The 21,845-nt window shown below is 47.7% G+C and overlaps 1 protein-coding gene across 1 annotated transcript in view; it reads left to right on the forward strand.

The window, feature by feature from the left end:
- The window catches only part of LOC119967049 (phospholipase B1, membrane-associated-like), a 91,797-nt gene that overhangs the window by 68,761 nt on the left and 1,191 nt on the right, over positions 1 to 21,845 (forward strand). The window contains exons 16-18 of the mRNA XM_038799068.1: positions 9,958 to 10,039; positions 16,343 to 16,447; positions 20,401 to 20,496. Of these exons, the coding sequence (XP_038654996.1) occupies positions 9,958 to 10,039; positions 16,343 to 16,447; positions 20,401 to 20,496 (283 nt within the window). The remainder of the gene's footprint in view (positions 1 to 9,957; positions 10,040 to 16,342; positions 16,448 to 20,400; positions 20,497 to 21,845) is intronic.

Consider the following 21,845-nt stretch of genomic DNA (forward strand, 5'->3'; position numbering starts at 1 on the left):
TGTGCAGACTCCGCACAGACAGTGACCCAAGCAGGAATGGAACCTGGGACCCTGGAGCTGTGAAGCGATTGTGCTATCCACTATGCTATCGTATCCACTTGTGCTATCGTAGCCCTGATATCCTCCTCCTGTGCTATATGGAAATCATGGAAACTTCAATTGTCCCTGGTGACCACGTGAGCAGGAACAGTGTACAATTGCAGCTACTTGCCCACCGCATTTCAGAGCTGGAGCTGATGGTGAATTCACTGTGGAGCATGTGCCATGTTGAGCAAGTCATGGATAGAAGGTTCAGTGAGGTAGTCACACCGCAGGTGAGGTTTGAACAGGCAGAAAGGGCATGGGTGACCACCAGGCAGAGTAGAGGAAGGCAGGTAGTGCAGGAGTCTCCTGTGGCCATCCCCCTTTCGAATGGATATACTGTCCTGGATACTGCTGGGGGAGATGACTGTGCCACAGTGGCAGGGGATTCAGTTGTAAGGGGAACAGACAAGCATTTCTGTGGCCGTGTAAGAGAATCCAGGATGGTATGTTGCCTCCCTGGTGCCACGGTCAGGGATGCCACTGAACGATTGCTGAGCACACTGAAGGGGGAGGGCAAACAGGCAGATATTGTGATACACATTGGTACCAACGATATAGGCAGAAAAGGGGATGAGGTCCTGCAAGCAGAATTTAGGGAGCTAGGAAGTAGATCACAAAACAGGACCTAGAAGGTAGTAATCTCATAGAGTTAGAGTCATACAGCACTGAAAAGGCCCTTCAGCCCATCGAATCTGTACCGGACAAAAACAATCACCTCAATATTCTAATCACATATTCGAGCGCTGATCCATAGCCTTGCATGCCCTGGGATCGCAAGTGCACATCTAAATACTTTTTAAATGTTCTGAGGGTTTCTGCCTCCATCACCCTTTCAGGCAGCGGGTTCCAGACTCTCACTACCGTCTGGGTGAGAAAGTTTTCCTCACATCCCCTCTAAACCTAATTTTCCTTACCGTAAATCTATGCCCCCTTGATCCCTCGACCAAGTGGAAAAGTTTCTTACTGTCTATCTATGTCCGCATAGTTTTATTGATCTCAGTCATGTCCCTCCCTCAGTCCCCTCTGCTCCAAGAAAAACAACCCCAGTTTATCCAATCTCTCTTCATAACTAAAACTCTCCAGCCCATTCAACATCCTTGTAAATCTCCTCTGCACCCTTTCCAGTGCTATCACATCCCGCCAATAATGTGGATTCCAGAACCTCACACAATACTCTAGTTGTAGTCTAACCAACATTTTATACAGTTCCAGCAAATACTCCCTGTTTTTAAACTCTATGCCTCAGCTAATAAAGGCAAGTTTGCCATATGCCTTCTTCACCACTGTATCCACCTGTTCTGCTGCCTTAAGGGATGGGTGTACATGCACACTAAGGTCCCTCTGATCCTCGATGCATCCCAGGGTCCTGCCATTTATCATGTATTCCCTTGCCTTTCTTGACCTGCCTAAGTGCATTACCTCACACTTCTCCGGATTGAATTCCATTTGTAACTGACCAGCCATCTGACCAGCCCATCGATAATTGAAGGTTATCCCCCTTACTATTTACCACCCCATCAATTTTCGTATCATCCGCAAACTTCTACACACCTGGTCAACTCTTGAAAAATTCAATCAAGTTGATCAGACAAAACCAAGCTGACTGTTCTTGATTAATCCCTACCTCTTCAAATGCAGATTAATTCTGTCTCTCAGAATTGCTTCCAATAGTTTCCTCACCATGAGGTTAGACTGACTGGCTTGTGGTTTCCTGGTTTATCCCTCCCTCCCTTCCTGAATAATGGTACCACATTGACTATCCTCCAGTCCCCCATCACCTCTGCTGTGGCCAGAGAGGAATTGAAAATAATTGCTGGCCCCCTGTTATTTCATCCCTTGCCTCACTCAACAGTCCTCGATACATTTCATCTGGCCCTGGACACTTGTCTACTTTTAATCTCTGGATTACTTCTGATGCCACATGCTAGTGAGTATAGAAATAGGAGGTTAATCCAGATGAATGTGTGGCTGGAGAGATGGTGCTGAGGGCAGGGCTTTATATTTCTGGGACATTGGGACCGTTTTGGGGGGTGGTGGGACCTGTAAAAGGCAGACAGTTTGCACTTGAACCAAATGGGACCAGTGTCCTTACAGGGAGGTTGACAAATGCTTTTAGGGAGATTTAAATTAACTTAGGAGTGGGGTGGGATCCTGAGAGAAGGTTCAGCAGGAGAAGATGCACAGCTAAAATTAGACGAGACAGCAAGTGGGTCAGTCAGGCATCGACGTTAGAGACCAATTAAGTCACAAGGGAGTTTGGCAAGATTGGATGGCATTTATTTTAATGTAAGGAGTCTGACGAACAAGGCAGATGAGTTGAGGGCACAAACTAAAACATGGGGGTATGATGTTATTGCTGTCAGTGAGACATAGTTGAAAGGGGAGCAGTGTTTGCAGCTCAATATTCCAGGAAACGGGATCTTCAGGCGAGCCAGGGAAGGAAGTAAAAGAGGAGAAGGGGGAGGGTTGCAATTTTGATCCGGGAATCAATTTCAGCAGTAAGGAGGGATGACATCTTAGAAGCCTCTTCAAATGAAGCCATATGTGTAGAACCTAAAAACAAAAAGGGAGCAATCATATTGCTGGGAGTGCTCTATCGGCCCCCTAACAGTCCGAGAGAAATAGAACAGCAGATATGTGGGCAAATCTCAGAGAAAGTAATATGGTAGTAATAATGGGGGATTTCAACTTTCCCAACATTAGCTGGGGTAGTCATAGTGTGAAAGGTTTAAAGGGAACGGAATTCTTAAAATGAGTCTGGGAGAATTTTTAAAGCCTGTACGTAGAAGGTACTACAAGAGGGGGAGGGGTCCTGGACTTAACTTTAGGGAATGAAGACGGGCAAGTGGTTGATGTATCGATGGGGTAGCATTTTGCAGACAGTGATCATAACTCCATTAGATTCAAGATTGGAATGGACAAGGAAAACGATGGGCCTGAGATCAAATTTCTTAATTGGGGGAAGGCCGATTTTAATAAGATCAGATATGATTCGGCCAGAGTGGACTGGAAGCAGACACTTTGAGGTAAATCTGTGATAAAACAGTGGGACACATTCCGAAGGAAACAGGGAGAGTGCAAGGCCAATCAAGAAAAAGGGTGGGACCAACAAATCCAGTGAACCCTGGATAATGAGGGATGTACAGCATTGGATAAAGAGAAAAAGGGAGGCTTATGGCAGGGCTCAAAACAGAAGCACTGGAGGTGTATAGATAGTGCAAAAGGGAACTTAGAAAGGAAATTAGGAGAGCAAAGAGGAGACATGAAAGGATACTGGCAGATTAAATAAAGGAAAACCTAAGTTCTTTTAAAAGTACATTAAGGATAAAAGAATAACTACGGAACGAGTCAGGCCCATTAAGAACCACAATGGTAATTTGTGTATGGAGCTTGAGGGTGTAGGTAGGGTTCTGAATGAATACTGTGCGTCGGTGTTCACTAGTGAGAGGGGCAGTGTGGGTATAGAAATCAGGGAGAAGGACTGTGATACAATGAAATACATGAACATAGAGAGAGTGGATGTTCTGAGTGGTCCGGCAGGCTGAAAAGTGGGTAAATCTCCAGGGTCGGATGAAATGTATCCCAGGCTGTTGCGTGAGGCAAGGGAAGAAATAGCGGGGGTGCTGGCAATAATTTTCAATCCCTCTCTGGACTGGAGAATAGCCAATATGATACCATTATTGAAGACGGAAGGAAGGGATGAGCCAGGAAACTACAGGTCAGTCAGTCTAACCTCAGTGGTAAGGAATCTATTGGAAGTAATTCTGAGGGACAGAATTAAACAAGGTATTTACCGGCGGGAACAGGCAGCGTGGGCGGGCTCCGGAGTCCTGTGGAGGGCGGGCACGTGGTCATCTGGCTTGGCGGGGGGGTGCCCATACGGTGGCCTGGCCCGCGACCAGGGCCCACCTATCTGCGGGCGGGCCTGTGCCATGGGGGCACTCTTCCCCCTCCGCATCGGTCATCAGCCTCCGCGATGTCCGTCGCGGCGGTGACCCCCTGCGCATGCGCGGGGATGATTTCAGCAGCCGCTGATGCTCCCGTGCATGCGCGGACTGCCGAGAGGCAGGGATTAATCAAGGACAGTCAGCTTGGTTTGGTTAAGGATTGGAATTTTTTGCAGTAGTGATCAGGTGTGCAGATAAGGGCAATACGTTTGACACAGTCTACTTGGACTTCGGTAAGAAGTCTTACAACACCAGGTTAAAGTCCAATAGGTTTGTTTCAAACACGAGCTTTCGGAGCACGGCTCCTTCTTCAGGTGAATGGAAAGGCTTGTTCCAGAAATGTTTATATAGACACAGTCAGAGATGCCCCGGAATGCGAGCACCTGCAGGCAATCAAATCATCAAAGATGCAGAGAGAGAGGTAACTCCAGGTTAAAGAGGTGTGAATTGTCCCAAGCCAGTTCAGTCGGTAGGCCTCTGCAAGTCCAGGCTTGTTGGTGGGGGCCGAATGTAATGCAACATGAATCCCAGATCCCGGTTGAGTCCGCATTCATGCGTGCGGAACTTAGCTATAAGTTTTTGCTCAGCAATTTTGCGTTGTCGCGTCTCCTGAAGGCCTCCTTGTAGAATGCTGACCCGGAGATCAGAGGCTGAATGTCCTTGACTGCTGAAGTGTTCCCCAACTGGAAGGGAACAGTCCTGCCTGTTGATAGTCGCACGATGCCCGTTCATTCGTTGTCGCAGTGTCTGCATGGTCTCGCCAATGTACCACGCTTTGGGACATCCTTTCCTGCAGCGTATGAGGTAGACTACATTGGTCGAGTCGCACGAGTATGCGCCGCGTACCTGGTGGGTGGTGTTTCCACGTGTAATGGTGGTGTCCATGTCGATGATCTGGCATGTCTTGCAGAGATTACCCTGGCAGGGTTTTGTGGTGTTGTGGTTGCTGTTCTGAAGGCTGGGTAATTTGCTGCAAACAATGGTTTGTTTGAGGTTGTTTGAAGGCCAGTAGTGGGGGTGTGGGGATGACCTTGGCAAGATGTCCATCCTCGCTGATGATGTGTTGGAGGCTGCGAAGAAGATGTCGTAGTTTCTCCGCCCCAGGAAAGTACTGGACGACGAAGGGTACTCTGTCAGTGGTGTCCCGTGTTTGTCTTCTGAGGAGGTCGGTGCGGTTTTTTGCTGTGGCGCGGTGGAACTGTCGATCAATGAGTCGAGCGCCATATCCCGTTCGTACGAGGGCATCTTTCAGCATCTGTAGGTGTCTGTTGCGCTCCTCCTTGTCTGAGCAGATCCTGTGTATACGGAGGGCTTGTCCATAGGGGATGGCTTCTTTAATGTGTTTCGGGTGAAAGCTGGAGAAGTGGAGCATCGTGAGATTATCTGTGGGCTTGCGGTAAAGCGAGGTGCTGAGGTGACCGTCCTTGATGGAGACGAGTGTGTCCAAGAATGGAACTGAATTTGGAGAATAGTCCATGGTGAGTTTGATGGTGGGATGGAACTTATTGATGTCATCGTGTAGTCGTTTCAGTGATGTCTCGCCGTGGGTCCAAAGGAAAAAAATGTCGTCGATGTATCTGGTGTATAGCATCGGTTGAAAGTCCTGTGTGGTGAGGAAGTCCTGTTCAAACTTGTGCATGAAGATGTTGGCATATTGAGGTGCAAATTTGGTCCCCATGGCTGTTCCGTGCGTCTGGATGAAGAATTTGTTGTCGAAGGTGAAGACGTTGTGGTCTAGAATGAAACGGATGAGTTGCAGAATTGCGTCTGGAGATTGGCAGTTGTCGGTGTTGAGGACTGAGGCTGTTGCAGCAATGCCGTCGTCATGGGGGATGCTGGTGTAGAGTGCCGAGACATCCATTGTGACGAGGAATGTTCCTGGTTCAACTGGTCCATGGGTGCTGAGTTTCTGTAGGAAGTCCGTCGTGTCGCGACAGAAGCTGGGTGTACCTTGTACGATGGGTTTCAAGATGCCCTCGATGTGGCCAGAGAGGTTCTCACACAGGGTCCCATTGCCTGAAACGATAGGACGGCCTGGTGTGTTGGCCTTGTGTATTTTCGGGAGGCAGTAGAGATCTCCAATGCGGGGATTACGTGGGATGAGAGCACGTAGGGTGTTCTGAAGGTCTGGATCTAAGGTCTTGATCAGTCTGCTGAGTTGGCGGATGTGTTCCTTGGTTGGATCTGCGGGTAACTGCCTGTAGTGTTCCTGGTTGTCGAGTTGTCGGTATACTTCTTTGCAGTAGTCTGTTCTGTTCAGTATGACGGTGGCCCCTCCTTTGTCTGCTGGTTTGATGACGATGTTGCGGTTGGTCTTGAGAGTGCGGATGGCGTTGCGTTGTGCTTGGGTGACGTTTGAGGCTGCCTTGTGATTGCGAGTGATGAATCTGGCATTGACACGACTTCTGACGGCTTGAGCATACATGTCGAGTCTAGGGCAGCGGCCTTCCGGAGGGGTCCAATTTGACTCTTTCCTTTTCGGTTGCTGCACTGCAGATCTCGCGGTCTGCTGTTCCGGTTCATTGGTCGTGTCCCTGGGTTCGCTGTCGGCCTCTTGGGGTCAGTTCCATTCTTGGACACACTCGTCTCCATCAAGGACGGTCACCTCAGCACCTCGCTTTACCGCAAGCCCACAGATAATCTCACGATGCTCCACTTCTCCAGCTTTCACCCGAAACACATTAAAGAAGCCATCCCCTATGGACAAGCCCTCCGTATACACAGGATCTGCTCAGACAAGGAGGAGCGCAACAGACACCTACAGATGCTGAAAGATGCCCTCGTACGAACGGGATATGGCGCTCGACTCATTGATCGACAGTTCCACCGCGCCACAGCAAAAAACCGCACCGACCTCCTCAGAAGACAAACACGGGACACCACTGACAGAGTACCCTTCGTCGTCCAGTACTTTCCTGGGGCGGAGAAACTACGACATCTTCTTCGCAGCCTCCAACACATCATCAGCGAGGATGGACATCTTGCCAAGGTCATCCCCACACCCCCACTACTGGCCTTCAAACAACCGCGCAACCTCAAACAAACCATTGTTTGCAGCAAATTACCCAGCCTTCAGAACAGCAACCACAACACCACAAAACCCTGCCAGGGTAATCTCTGCAAGACATGCCAGATCATCGACATGGACACCACCATTACACGTGGAAACACCACCCACCAGGTACGCGGCGCATACTCGTGCGACTCGACCAATGTAGTCTACCTCATACGCTGCAGGAAAGGATGTCCCGAAGCGTGGTACATTGGCGAGACCATGCAGACACTGCGACAACGAATGAACGGGCATCGTGCGACTATCAACAGGCAGGACTGTTCCCTTCCAGTTGGGGAACACTTCAGCAGTCAAGGACATTCAGCCTCTGATCTCCGGGTCAGCATTCTACAAGGAGGCCTTCAGGAGACGCGACAACGCAAAATTGCTGAGCAAAAACTTATAGCTAAGTTCCGCACGCATGAATGCGGACTCAACCGGGATCTGGGATTCATGTCGCATTACATTCGGCCCCCACCAACAAGCCTGGACTTGCAGAGGCCTACCGACTGAACTGGCTTGGGACAATTCACACCTCTTTAACCTGGAGTTACCTCTCTCTCTGCATCTTTGATGATTTGATTGCCTGCAGGTGCTCGCATTCCGGGCATCCCTGACTGTGTCTATATAAACATTTCTGGAACAAGCCTTTCCATTCACCTGAAGAAGGAGCCGTGCTCCGAAAGCTCGTGTTTGAAACAAACCTATTGGACTTTAACCTGGTGTTGTAAGACTTCTTACTGTGCTCACCCCAGTCCAACGCCGGCATCTCCACATCATACTTGGACTTCGGCTGGGCTTTTGAAAAATTCCCACATGGGAGACTGATAGCAAAGGTAAGAGCCCCTGAGAGCCAAGGGAAGTTGGCAAAATTGGATCCCGAATTGGTTGAGTGGCAGGAAGCAGAGGGTGATGCTCAAGGGGTGTTGTTCTGACTGGAAGCCTGTGTCCAGTGGGGTCCCGCAGGGATCAATGTTGGGGACCTTGCTGTTTATGGTTTATATAAATGGTTTAGACTTGAATGTAAGAATGTTGATCAGTACATTCGCGGTGGTGTGGTAAATAATGAGGAGGATCCACCTTTTCATGAGATAATAAGACCATAAGACATAGGAGCAGAATTAGGCCATTCAGCCCATCAAGTCTCTTCCACATTTTAATCATGGCTGACATGTTTCTCATCCCCATTCTCCTGCCTTCTATCCATAATCCCTGATCCCCTTCATGTGTGAGGTTTGGCTTAATGTACCTGAAAGTAGTGCCTAGGACTCATTTAGCTAGGTCTAGAATGAGTAGGTTGTGTGTGGGAGTGGAGGATAAGTGCGAGCGTTGTGGGAGAGGTCCGGCTAACCATGTGTACATGTCCTGGGCCTGTCCTAGGTTTGTGGGGTTCTGGGTCTCCTTCTTTATTACCATAGATGTAGAAACATAGAAAATATGGGCAGGAGGAAGCCATTCTGCCCTTCAAGCCACTCCACCGTTCATTGTTATCGTGGCTGATCATCCAATTCAACAGCCTCATCCCGCTTTCCCCCCATATCCTTTGATCCCCTTCACCCTAAGTGCCATATCTAACTCCTTCTTCAAAACATACAATGTTTTGGCCTCAACTACTTCCTGTGGTAACGAATTCCACAGGCCGGCCACTCTCTGGGTGAAAAGATTTCTCCTCGTCTCTGTCCTAAATGGTGTATCCCCTATCCTCAGACTGTGCCCCCTGGTTCTGGACACCCCGACCATCAAGAACATCCTTCCTGCATCTACCTATGTCGGCGATTTTGAAAATTGAATTGAGGCCTTGTCCTTTAGGGGCCATATTTCACCATCTGCTGTGATCAGGAGGGAGGGGGGATTGAACCTAGGTCCCCAGAGCATTACCCTCGGTCTCTACTCCATACACGGCAGTAGGTGTAGAGAGGATATGAGGAACACCTTTTTTATGAAGAGGGTAGTGGGAGTCTGGAATTTGCTCCCGAGTTGGTGGTGGAGGCAGAGACCCTAAACTCTTTCAAAAAGTACCTGGATCTGCACCTTATGTGCCCCAAGTTACAGGACTATGGAGCGGGTGCAGGAAGGTGGGATTAGAAAGGACAACTGGGTATCCTCGGGCTGGAATGGACAAGATGGGATGAATGGCCTCCTTTAATACTGTAACTTTTCTATGATTCTATGGTCCAGTGACAATATTACTGGACCACCGCCTCCCCAACAGACTGGGCAGTTGCCATGTTGAGTTGTCAAACGCAAGGGGAGCTGCTTGTTTGGTGGCGTGGATAATGAGGGAATTTAAGATCATTGGCAAAATGAAACACAGCAAGTTGTTAGGATCTGGTGGAATATCCATCCCGAAAACTTGACGGAAGCAGATTCCCTGATAACTTTTAAAAAGGGAATTGGATCTATTGAAATGGAAACATTTGCAGGGATTTTATTAAAGGGGAGAGGAGTTTATGTCAAATAGATTCATGTTTCCCGCAGTGTGGAATGTTTGACTGTGGTTTTCTAGGGTTTTGAAAGGTGTTGATGGAGTGGATAGGGAAGCTTTGTCTGCTGTGGAGGAGCCCAGGACAAGGTGACATAAACTCAAAACCAGGTCAAACCATTGAAGGAATCACATCTTCAAACAAAGGGTGGTGGAAGTGTACATGAAGCTCTCTCTCACAAAAAGCGGTCGATGCTAGCTCAACTAATAATTTAAAATCTGAGATAAATAGATATTTCCCCAGCCAAGAGTATTATGGGTTATACCATGAAGGCAGTGGGATGGAGTTAGGGTACAGGTTCGTCATGATCTCATCACATGGGGGAACAGGCTTGAGGAGCTGTACTCCATGCTAACCTGCATGTCTGATCAGAGTCTTCATTATTCTACAGATTGCTCTGTGAGTGCGTCATTGAGCCACAAGACAACTCAACACAGTTGGATAAACTTCAGTCCCTGAATCGGAAATATCAGGTAGGAGAAAAAGGGAAGATATTACTGATGCAATATCTTTGACAGTGTCGGGACAACACAAAACATTTTACAGTCAAGTGTTACCATCCCAGTTGGTGTTATAACTGGACGGGAAGATCCCAGAATGGAACCCTGGCTCAAAAGGCCGTAATGTTTACTTTTCAAATATAAAACGTGGAGGAACAGAATCACAGGACTGCCAATTAGTTTTAACAACAAGGAAACATGAAAAGTTGGATAATTTTGCAATAGTGCTTTACTTCCCCACCTCTCCCCCTCCCCCACCCCCCCAAACGGAACAAGTACACACAGATTTATAGATTAACATGGATTGCAAAGTACATCATAAACTATAATGATCTCATTAAGACAAAAAGTCCCTTATAAACTCACAAGAGGACTGTGGTCAAATACACATATTCTGCCCGAACCCCAAGTTAATGTCTGTTGATTTCTCCTCAGAAGCCTTCAGATGAGAGCTTCTAAACTCCACTTCCAAAAACACGCTTTGAAATCTTCCCTCATAATTATGCTTTCCCTGAGCGGTTTGTATTCCGAAATCCAATCCAGGTTTTACAAATTACACCTTTAAACAAAGTTTACGCTCCAACAGCGAATCCAGTCCAGGATTTTATGCCAACTCCTTTAGAATTTCTTTCTCTTGACTGTCATAAAAATGTTGTCACAGAATTGCTACCGTGCCGCAGGAGGCCATTCAGCCCATCGAGTCTGTACTGGCCCTCCCCATCCCTATCCCCTTAACCCCACCCAATCTGCACATCACTGGAAACTAAGGGGCAATTTATCCTGGCCAATCCACCCAACCTGCACATCTTTGGACTGTGGGAGGAAACCGGAGCACCTGAAGGAAACCCACGCAGGCACGGGGAGAATGTGCAAACTGCTCACAATTGTTTTAACTCTTGATTGCCAGGCAGCATTAAAATGACATCAAACATTTAATCTATTTCAGAAGTCTGCTGTCCCACTTTAAACCTAGTTACTGCAATTATCTCTTTAACTCAGAGGACCTTTTCTACCCTTCCTTGAATTCTTCTGAACAATACCTTTGTCTCTGTTCTTCAGGTGCCTTAAACTTTCTTTCTGTCCCAGTTCCCTGGTTATTTGGAACGTATCTTGTTCCTTAGGAAGTTGCAACTTTGCAACTCCCTTGTCCTGTCCGACCTCTCCTGGCCGAGTTGAGAGCTGTTCAGTCCCCAATGTCCTGTCTCCAACATGCCCGGGAAACACGGTAGCACATGTGGCTCGCACAGTGGCTTCACAGCGCCATGTTCGATTCCCCACTGTGTCACTGTCTGTGCGGAGTCTGCACGTTCTCCCCGTGTCTGCGTGGGTTTCCTCCGGGTGCTCCGGTTTCCTCCCACAGTCCAAAGACGTGCAGGTTAGGTGGATTGGCCATGATAAATTGCCCTCAGTGTCCAAAAAGGTTAGGAGGGGTTATTGGGTTATGCGGATAGGGTGGAAGTGAGGGCTTAAGTGGGTCAGTGCAGACTCGATGGGCCGAATAGCCTGCTTCTGCACTGTATGTTCTATGTATGCCCACAAATGCGGCTAAAACTAAAACTTAAAAGCATCTATACCTTACAAGGCCCCAGTCGCTCAGCAATGCCCACATGCTTATGCCTTTTAATTATTCTCCACACCATTTCCCCCTCTAAACACAATAGAAACACATTTGGACATTAACCAACCTCCACACATACAAACAACCTTTTTTCCAGCAATAATTTAATTGTAGGTTTTGCCCTTCCAGGCACAGAAACATTAAATTAAACCCACTTAAAACTGCACCTTATTACTAATGTTTACCAGTACAAATATAAATTCCTCAAAACTGCCTTTATTTTCCCAGTAAGAAGTCTTACAACACCAGGTTAAAGTCCAACAGGTTTGTTTCAAACACTAGCTTTCGGAGCACTGCTCCTTCCTCACGTGAATGAAGAGGTATGTTCCAGAAACATATATATAGACAAAGTCAAAGATGCACGACAATGCTTAGAATGCGAGCATTTGCAGGTAATTAAGTCTTTACAGATCCAGAGATAGGGGTAACCCCAGATTAAAGAGGTGTGAATTGTCTTCAGCCAGGACAGTTGGCAGGATTTCACGAGCCCAGGCCAGATGGTGTGGGATGAATGTAATGCAACATGAATCCAAGATCCCAGTTGAGGCCATACTCTTGTGTGCGGAACTTGGCTATAAGTTTCTGCTCAGCGATTTGCGTTGTCCCACGTCCTTAAAGCCACCTTGGAGAACTCTTACCCAAAGATCAGAGGCTGAATGCCCTTGACTGCTGAAGTGTTCCCCGACTGGAAGGGAACATTCCTGCCTAGCGATTGTCGCGCGATGTCGGTTCATCCGTTGTCGCACCGTCTGCATGGTCTCGTCAATGTACCATGCTTCAGGACCGTCATTCCCTGCTGCATATGAGGTAGACAACGTTGGCCAAGTCGCCCGAGTATGTACCGCGTACCTGGTGGGTGGTGTTCTCACGTGTGATGGTGGTATCCATGTCGATGATCTGGCACATCTTGCAGAGATTGCCATGGCAGGGTTGTGTGGTGTCGTGGTTGTTGTTCTGAAGGCTGGATAGTTTGCTGCAAACAATGCTTTCTTTGAGGTTGCGCGGTTGTTTGAAGGAAAGTAGTGGGGGTGTGGGGATGACCTTGGAAAGATGTTCATCTTCATCGATGACGTGTTGAAGGCTGCATAAAAGATGTCGTAGTTTCTTCGCTCCGGGGAAGTACTGGACGACAAAGGGTACTCTGTCGGTTGTGTCCTGTGTTTGTCTTCTGAGGAGGTCGGTGCGGTTTTTTGCTGTGGCCCGTTGGAACTATCGATCGATAAGTCAAGCGCCATATCCCGTTCGTACGAGGGCATCTTTCCGCATCTGTAGATGTCCGTTACGCTCCTCCTTGTCTGAGCAGACCCTGTGTATACGGAGGGCTTGTCCATAGGGGATGGGTTCTTTAATGTGTTTAGGGTGGAAGCTGGAGAAGTGGAGCATCGTGAGGTTATCTGTGGGCTTGCGGTAAAGCGAAGTGCTGAGGTGACCATCCTTGATGGAGATGAGTGTGTCCAAGAATGCAACTGATTTTGGAAAGTAGTCCATGGTGAGTCTGATGGTGGGATGGAACTTATTGATGTCATTGTGCAGTCGTTTCAGTGATTCTTCGCCATGGGTCCAAAGGAAAAAAATGTCATCGATGTATCTGGTGTATAACGTCGGTTGAAGGTCCTCTGCGGTGCTGTGTTCAAACTTGTGCATGAAGGTGTTGGCAGATTGAGGTGCAAATTGGGTCCCCATGGCTGTTCCATGCATCTGGATGAAGAACTTGTTGTCGAAGGTGAAGACGTTGTGATCTAGAATGAAGCGGATGAGTTGCAGAATTGCATCTGGAGATTTGCAGTTGTCGGTGTTGAATACTGAGGGTGTTGCAGCAATGCCGTCGTCATGGGGGATGCTGGTGTAGAGTGCCGAGACATCCATTGTGACGAGGAATGTTCCTGGTTCAATTGGTCCATGGGTGCTGAGTTTATGTCGGAAGTTCGTCGTGTCGCAACAGAAGCTGGGCGTTCCTTGCACTATGGATTTCAAGATGCCCTCGATGTAGCCAGAGAGGTTCTCACACAGGGTCCCATTGCCGGATAGGACGGCCTGGTGTGTTGGCCTTGTGTATTTTCGGGAGGCAATAGAGATCACCAATGCAGGGAGTACGTGAGATGAGAGCACGCAGGGTGCTCTGAAGGTCTGGATCCAAGGTCTTGATCAGTCTGATGAGTTGGCGGGTGTGTTCCTTGGTCGGATCTGCGGGTAACTGTCTGTAGTGTTCCTGGATGTTGAGTTGTCGGTATACTTCTTTGCAGTAGTCTGTTCTGTTCAGTATGACGGTGGCCCTTCCTTTGTCTGCTGGTTTGATGACGATGTTGCGGTTGGTCTTGAGAGCGCGGATGGCGTTGCGTTGTGCTTGGGTCTGTCTTGTGAATGTGACTGATGAATCTGGCATTGACACGACTCCTGACGGCTTGAGCATACATGTCGATTCTAGGGCAGCGGCCTTCCGGAGGGGTCCAATTCGACTCTTTCCTCTTTGGTTGCCGCACCGCAGATCTCTCGGTCTGCTGTTCCGGTTCATTGGTAGCCTCCTTGGGTTCGCTGTCGGCCTCTTGGGGTCTGTGGAAGAATTCCCGCAGCCTCATTCGCCTGATGAATTCCTCTGTGTCTGCCGCAAGACTGATGGGGTCCATTTTGGTGGTGGTGCAGAAATTGAGCCCTCTGCTGAGGACTTCGATTTCGTCTGGTTGAAGGGTGCAGTCCGACAAGTTGACAATAAATTTCCCTGTATAGTTTTCTACTGTGGTTCCCGGGGAGGCTTGTTTGCTGCTGGTGGTGATGTTGAGTTTCTCAAGCTTCCTGCTCTTGGTGTGCATATAGGTGGTGTAGTATCGTTGTCTCATCTGTTTGGCGGTGTTTTGCAGCTGGTCTGCTGTGTCCTGAGCGCAAGTTGAGAAAATGGCCTCTATCTTGGTTTCCAGGTTGCGGCGTCTGCTGTAGAGCTGGTGTACGAGATGGTTGAGGAATGTGAGAGAGGTGCAACGGCAGAGTCTCTCAGCGTAGACTGTGTTGTAGGTCGGCTTGAGTGGGTTTGTGATCTGTAGCCCTTTCGGGATCTTGTCTGCTTTCTTGCATCTTTGTTTTGTTTTCCCAATGCAAGGAAGTGCAGTCACTGTTGTAATCTGAGAGACATGGCAACCAGTTAATGCACATCAAGCTCCCACAGACAGCAATGTGATGATGACCAGCCAATCTGTTTTTGTGATGCTGTGTGAGGGATAAACCTTGGTCAGGATAATTCCCCACAGACTTGTTATCTTCAAACTAGCATCATGGTATTTGTTTACATCTATCCAAGAGGGCTGACAGGCCCTTAAATGGCTCACTCGGAAAACAGCACCTCTGATGGACCAGCAGCACGTGGGATAGAGTTTTCATTTGCATAGCGGCCGCAAAGAATTCAAATTTGGCAGTCAGAAGTCCTGTGTCTGATCCGAACATACTTTACCTTTCTAGCATCCCCGAACAGGCGCCGGAATGTGGCGACTAGGGGCTTTTCACAATAACTTCATTGAAGCCTACTTCTGACAATAAGCAATTATTATTATTATTATTAATCCTATTGCGACATCCATGGGGCCTGGTTTTTTTGGCATCAAAACAATAGTCATAGAGTCATACAGCACAGCAAGAGGCTGTGCCTACACTGGCTATCAAGCACCTATCTGTTAGAACCACCGCAGTACAGAAGGAGGCCACTCAGCCCATCAGAAAGCACCCTACCTAGGCCCACACCCCCACCCTATCCCCGTCACCCAGTCATCCCAATCCATCTAACCTGCACATTTTTGGACTGTGGGAGGAAACCCGCGCCCCTGGAGGAAACCTACGCAGATACTGGGAGAACGTGCAAACTCTACACCAACAGTCACCCTAGGTCAGAATTGAACCCAGGTCCTGGTGCTGTGAGGCAGCCAAGCGAACCACTGTGCCACTCCTCTCATCACAATTTCCAGCACTTGATCCGTAGCCTTGTATGCAACGGTGTTTCAAATGCTCATCTAAACGCTTCTTAAATGTTGTGAGGGTTCCTGCCTCTACCACCCTTTCCCAGATTCCCACCACCATCCGGATTTTCCCTCTAAATCTGCCCTTTAACTATGGCAAATGGTTATTTTCCCCTCTTTCTTCCTATTTACCCTATTCATATCCCTCATAATTTTGTAGACCTCAAGCCGGTCCGCCCACCCCCACACCCCCCTCTCCCACCCCTCAGCCTTCTCTGCTCTAAAGAGAATAACCCCAGCCGGACAAGACACTCTTCACAGCTGAAGTGCTCTTGCGTGTATAATAGAGGGACTTGGTGCCTGCTGAGGAATTAGAAACATTCAGCACCCCCAGTGGCCAGAGGTAGGTCATGAAAAATTACCAGGAGATGGAGCAAGAGCCCAAGGAATATTTTTTCAGCGTATGCTCAAACGCACACCGTATTGCCCTTTGGGGGATAGTGGTGGGGAGAAAGAAACGGGGTGAAGCATTCCCGATTATCAGCCCGTTGAACCACATTATGAACGTTCCTTCCATGGCCGACATGTCCTGGCGGAGGGTTTGAACCTGCCGCTTTTGGTCGAGAGTTAGGGTTTCTACCACTGCGCCGCAAGACCTCTGATAGACTGAAATGGTGAGACAGTCGCATTCATTCAAATGGAACTTTTTGCCTCTTTTAGGAAAGAACACACCTGTTGGTTGAGTCCGGAAGGTACGATACCAGGGAAGACTTCACTGTAGTCGTCCAGCCATTTCTGGAAGATATTGAAATACCACGGAACAAGGTAATTGAAGGAAAATGTGAAGGCAGCAGACTGTGGTAATCCCAGTGGCTGGATGGTTAAGTTGAAAGTATTGTTGAAGTACATGAAAAATAAGATCCTGAGGGGTATTGACAGGGCGGGTGTGGAGAGGATGTTTCCTTTTGTGGGAGAATCTAGAATCAGGGGGTCACTGTTTAAAAATAAGGTGTTGGCTATTTAGGGCAGAGATGAAGAGAAATTGTTTCTCTCAGAGGGTCATGGAACACTTCCTCGTAAGGCGGTGGAAGCAGAGTCTTTGAATATCTTTGAGGCAGAGCTTGATAGATTCTTGATAAGCAAGGGGATGAAAGGTTAATGGGATTTGGGAATGTGGAATTCAGATTAAAATCAAATCACCCATTATCTTATTGAATGGTGTATTGGGCTCCAGGGTTGAGTGGCCTACTCCTGCAGCTAATTCGTATGTTCATAATTCAAACACTTCAGCACCAATCCTGGTACGGGTAAAGATAAAGGCCTGAATTTTCACAGGCAGGGCCCCCTCCATTCGAAGAGTCATTGGGGAGCCAGTTCCCACCGACTCCAGCAGCTCCCAATACAATATTACGCTCTAATGATTGGCATAAGGCCATCACTTGGGAGGAAGCCTCATCTTGGACAGCTGCTATCCAATCAGAAGGCCGGAAGCTCTATAATCACTTCAGAAACAGTATTGCAGTGGCCGGAAGAGGCACGACATGGAGCTGCCTGACACTAAGTCCCGAGAACCAGAGGACAAATTACTTGCACGGTCCCAGCGTGGGTAGGAGCACCTCAACGTTCACCAGGATGCGATTAAAGTCTGTGAGGATAGGCCGGGGTGGATCGTGGGGAGGCGGGGACCTAGTGTCATCTGTCTACCAGCCTAAAATTCGAGGCTGGGCAGGAAAAGACCCTTCGGTGGCCCTTAAGGACTTTCATTGGGTTTCCTCTCCGAGGCCATGCCCACCCCGGGTTAAAATTGCTGTCAGGTCAGGTCTACCCAAAGATGCCAGAAGAATTACAGAAATACTCTGCGCTGCACATACAATAATGTTTCCGCCATTTCATCAATTCGAAACTTGTCACAAGCTGTAGACATTAACAGGGTTGAGAACAAAGAACAAAGAAGAGTACAGCACAGGAACAGCCATTCGGCCCTCCAAGCCTGCGCTGATCACGTTTCCTATCTAGACCAACCGCCTGTATCCTTCTATACCCTGTCTGTCCATGTGCCTATCCAGATAAGTCTTAAAGATCGCTAACGTATCTGCCTGATGTACCGTCAATTACCACGAGAGGAGAATGGTGAAACAATCGAGGCTTTATTGCACAAGGTGTTGTGCCTCCTGCAGCTGGAACCAGAATGGAAGCAGCACAGGAGAGCATACACTTTTATACGCTGCCTGCTGGGCAGAGCCAGCAGGCAGGGATTTACCGTCGTACCTGTACCGTGGGCAGCACGGTAGCATGGTGGTTAGCATAAATGCTTCACAGCTCCAGGGTCCCAGGTTCGATTCCGGCTTGGGTCACTGTCTGTGCGGAGTCTGCACGTCCTCCCCGTGTGTGCGTGGGTTTCCTCCGGATGCTCCGGTTTCCTCCCACAGTCCAAAGATGTGTGGGTTAGGTGGATTGGCCATGCTAAATTGCCCGTAGTGTCCTAAAAAGTAAGGTTAAGGGGGGGGGTTGTTGGGTTACGGGTATAGTGTGGATACGTGGGTTTGAGTAGGGTGATCATTGCTCGGCACAACATCGAGGGCCGAAGGGCCTGTTCTGTGCTGTACTGTTCTATGTTCTATACGGGCAGTGCCGTAATACTTACAATATATCACTCGTAGTGTTTACCACGCTGCCTCAACCACCTCACTTGGCAGTGCATTCCAGGCCACCACCATCCTCTGTGTAAAAACCTGCCCCCGCACATCTCCACTGAACCTATCCCCCCTCACCTTGTAATTTGTGCCTTTGTAATTGTCATTTCCTCCCTGGAAAAAGCCTCCAATTGTTCACCCTATCTATACCCCTAATAATTTTATAAACTTCTATCAAGTTGCCTCTCAGCCTCTGTCTCTCTGGGGAGAACAATCCCAGTTTATTCAATCTCTCCTCATAGCTAATACCCTCCATACCAGGCAACATCCTGGTAAATCTTTCCTGTACTCTCTCCAAAGCCTCCACATTCTTCTGGTAGTGTGCTGACCAGAATCGGACACAGTATTCCAAATGTGGCCTAACCAACGTTCTTAATAACTGTAACATAATTTGCAAACTTTTATACTCAATGCCAGATCCAATGAAGGCAAGCATGCCATATGCATTCTTTCCCACCATTTCCACCTGTGCTGCCACTTTTAAGGATCTGTGGACCTACACACCCAGATCACTCTGTGTGTCCATTAGTATTCTATAAATGTGAATGGTTGGATGATTGTTCACCTATCGCAAAGTCCTGTGTCTTAGGAGGAATTTTAGCTTTTGCATTGTTCACCAGCAGAATACTGGGAAGCCACCACGGTGCCTGTTACTATACGAGTCTGGGTTGTTAAATGGGACCAGAAAGCTGCCTATTCCAATCAGATATCCAGAGGGAGGTTGTGGACTTTGGGGCAATGTAATATTGCCCATCTGGCAGCTAAAGTAGGTAATTGTGAGGACAAACATTCAAATTAGGGGCAGCAGTAGGCCACTCGGCCCATCGAACTTGCTCCGCCCTTCAATAAGATCATAACCTTAACTCCACATTCCCGCCTACCCCCAATAACCTTTCACCTCCTTGCTTATCCAGAATCTATCGAGCTCAGCCTTAAAAAATATTCAAAAACTCCGCTTCCACTGCCTTTTGAGGACGAGAATTCCAAAGACTCATGACCCTCTGAGAGAGAAATATATTCTCCACATCTATCTCTGGTAGGGGGTTTATGGGCTGTGGAAAGGTGGGAGGATAGTGGGGTAGCGGAAAGCTGTGCTGTTTGCAGAAACTCTTCCACTCCCTTAGCACCAACAAGTTTTATTTTGATGCAATTAAAGGGCAACAAAGCTTTTACAACTTTTGGGAATCTTCATACATGTTGATACCCGTGGTCAGCTCTGTAAGTGGAGGGGTAGGTAAAGATGGGGAAAAATGACAGAAAAAATGTTCAGGCAGTTTAGAACCTGATGCACACTTTGTTTTTATGGGCATTGCTCCCTGTTGAGGCCAACATTTATTGTCCGTCACATCCAGAGAGCATTTAGTCAACCACATTGTTGTGGGTCTGGAGTCACATGCAGGCCAGACTATCTAAGGATGGCAGATTTCCTTCCCTAAAGGGATATTAGTGAGCCGGATTTTTGCAGCAATTATTTCATGGTCACCGTTAGACTTTTAATTTCAGATTTTTATTGAATTCAAATTCCACCAACTGCCATCCTGGGATTTGAACCCAAGTCCCCCAGAGCGTTACTCTGGGTCATTTAGTCTAATGGCAATACAATTATGCTACCACCTGTCTCCTGAAGTGGAGATGGTGTTATATGAAGTGGTTAAGACCCTGCAAATCGCTCCATAGCCCTCTAATCCATTGGTCAAAAGATGCCTCAACTTTCCATCTGGATCTCTGGTGAACTTCGCCATATGAACATGGCTAAACATGCTATTGCCAGGTCAGTGTAATGCTGCATGTATGGCTGGCACCACCAAAGGTTATGGCCAATTAGTCAATGTTAATCAAGTTGACATGTCTTCTTTAATGTACAGAGATCCATTTGGAACATAGCACACTGTGTTTTTAGAGAACATTACTCTTTATCAAACATTCATTTCCTGGACCTGTGTCATTGGGTCTGTTGTTCCAACTTCCCTTTGGACCATCTTGTCAGGTGAGGTATGTGCACCTTCATCTCGAAATATGGCTATGTATAAATGACAAATAGAATTCAGCCTCTCGCTAATGTTATGCATCTTCATCTGTCCCTAGGATGGCCTGCCTGACAGGACGTATTTTTCACCCGATTGCTTTCACTTCAGTTTGAAGGGTCATTCGCAGGCAGCACGGGGTTTATGGAAGAACCTGGTTAAGTATTTGATCATTATTTTTTAAATTTGGTTTGTGAGTGCAACTCCGATACATCACAGGATGGTCATCGTGCAGGGATTCTGATCATTCCTGCATTTGTGGTATTGGAAAGCATTTCAACTGCTCTCCTTCTCAGGTGAATGGAGAAAATGGTTAAAGGATATCTTTTGAGATCAATTTTGCTCCAAATTAGAATTCAGTGGCCATAATGACAGGCCATTTCGCACAGATAGTAAAAAGTTAGGGCCAGCTTTTGCAATTTATAATCTTTATTGTCACAAGTAGGCTTACATTAACACTGCAATGAAGTTACTGTGAAAATCCCCTCGTTGTCACATTCCGGCGCACGTTCGGGTACACAGACGGAGAATTCAGAATGTCCAAATTACCTAACAGCACATCTTTCGGGACTTGTAGGAGGAAACCGGAGTACCCGGAGGAAACCCGCGCAGACACAGGGAGAACGTGCAGACTCCAAACAGACAATGACACAAAGCGGGAATCGAACCTGGGACCCAGGCACTGTGAAGCAACGGTGCTACCCACTGTGGGGTTGTGATTCTAATCTTCCCATTCCCCTTGAGACAGGCAGCACGCAAACCTGGTTTTGTCTCCTCGTTTACCTGAATGTGGCATCGGTTCAAATGGGGCCTGCGTTGCCAGTGGCTTGAGCATCCAAAAGGGGGCTCAGTAACATTTAGTCATCTCATATGATGCCGCTGGCCCTCTGATCTCAAAGGCAACCTTCCCCTCTTAATGGAGATGCCCACTCAGGGAAAGGATGCCCCTGCCAACTGCCTCTGCTTGTTTGGTAAATCTGCGTGAAGAAATCAAGTAACCATCAGTAAATCACTGAGCAAATCAAATCATTGGTAAACAATAGTGTATGTTCTTTTATTTGAAGATTAGTACTAATATATACAAATGATAGGAGAGCTCACAAAAAACATCTAACCGAGGGATCCAACACGCCGTCCCCAGCTGGTCACGTGGTGTTTTCCACCAGTTGCTTCAGTGATCACATGTGTACACTATTTGCATGTTCTCTTAAAGCGATACTGCAACATCCTCCTTTTTTTCCAAAAATGAAAAATGACAACCAGCAAGATAGATCACTTATTGTTGAAGTGTTCAAGAGTCTGCATATCACGTCGATGGTTTACGAATCCTTCCGGAGCTCATGATGGTATAAATCATCTGAGATCCTGGCTCATCACTTCATTGTTATTGACTTGTGGGTGCATTGGCATTCTGTGATAAATATACTTTAGAGGCTAGTATAGAGTCAGCATTTCCCCAAAGATCCCGGGATGGATTCTACGTCCCACCGCACCAGTTTTCTAGGT

The sequence above is a fragment of the Scyliorhinus canicula genome, chromosome 6 (genome assembly GCF_902713615.1).
Source record: "Scyliorhinus canicula chromosome 6, sScyCan1.1, whole genome shotgun sequence".
In the NCBI taxonomy this organism is placed as follows: domain Eukaryota; kingdom Metazoa; phylum Chordata; class Chondrichthyes; order Carcharhiniformes; family Scyliorhinidae; genus Scyliorhinus; species Scyliorhinus canicula.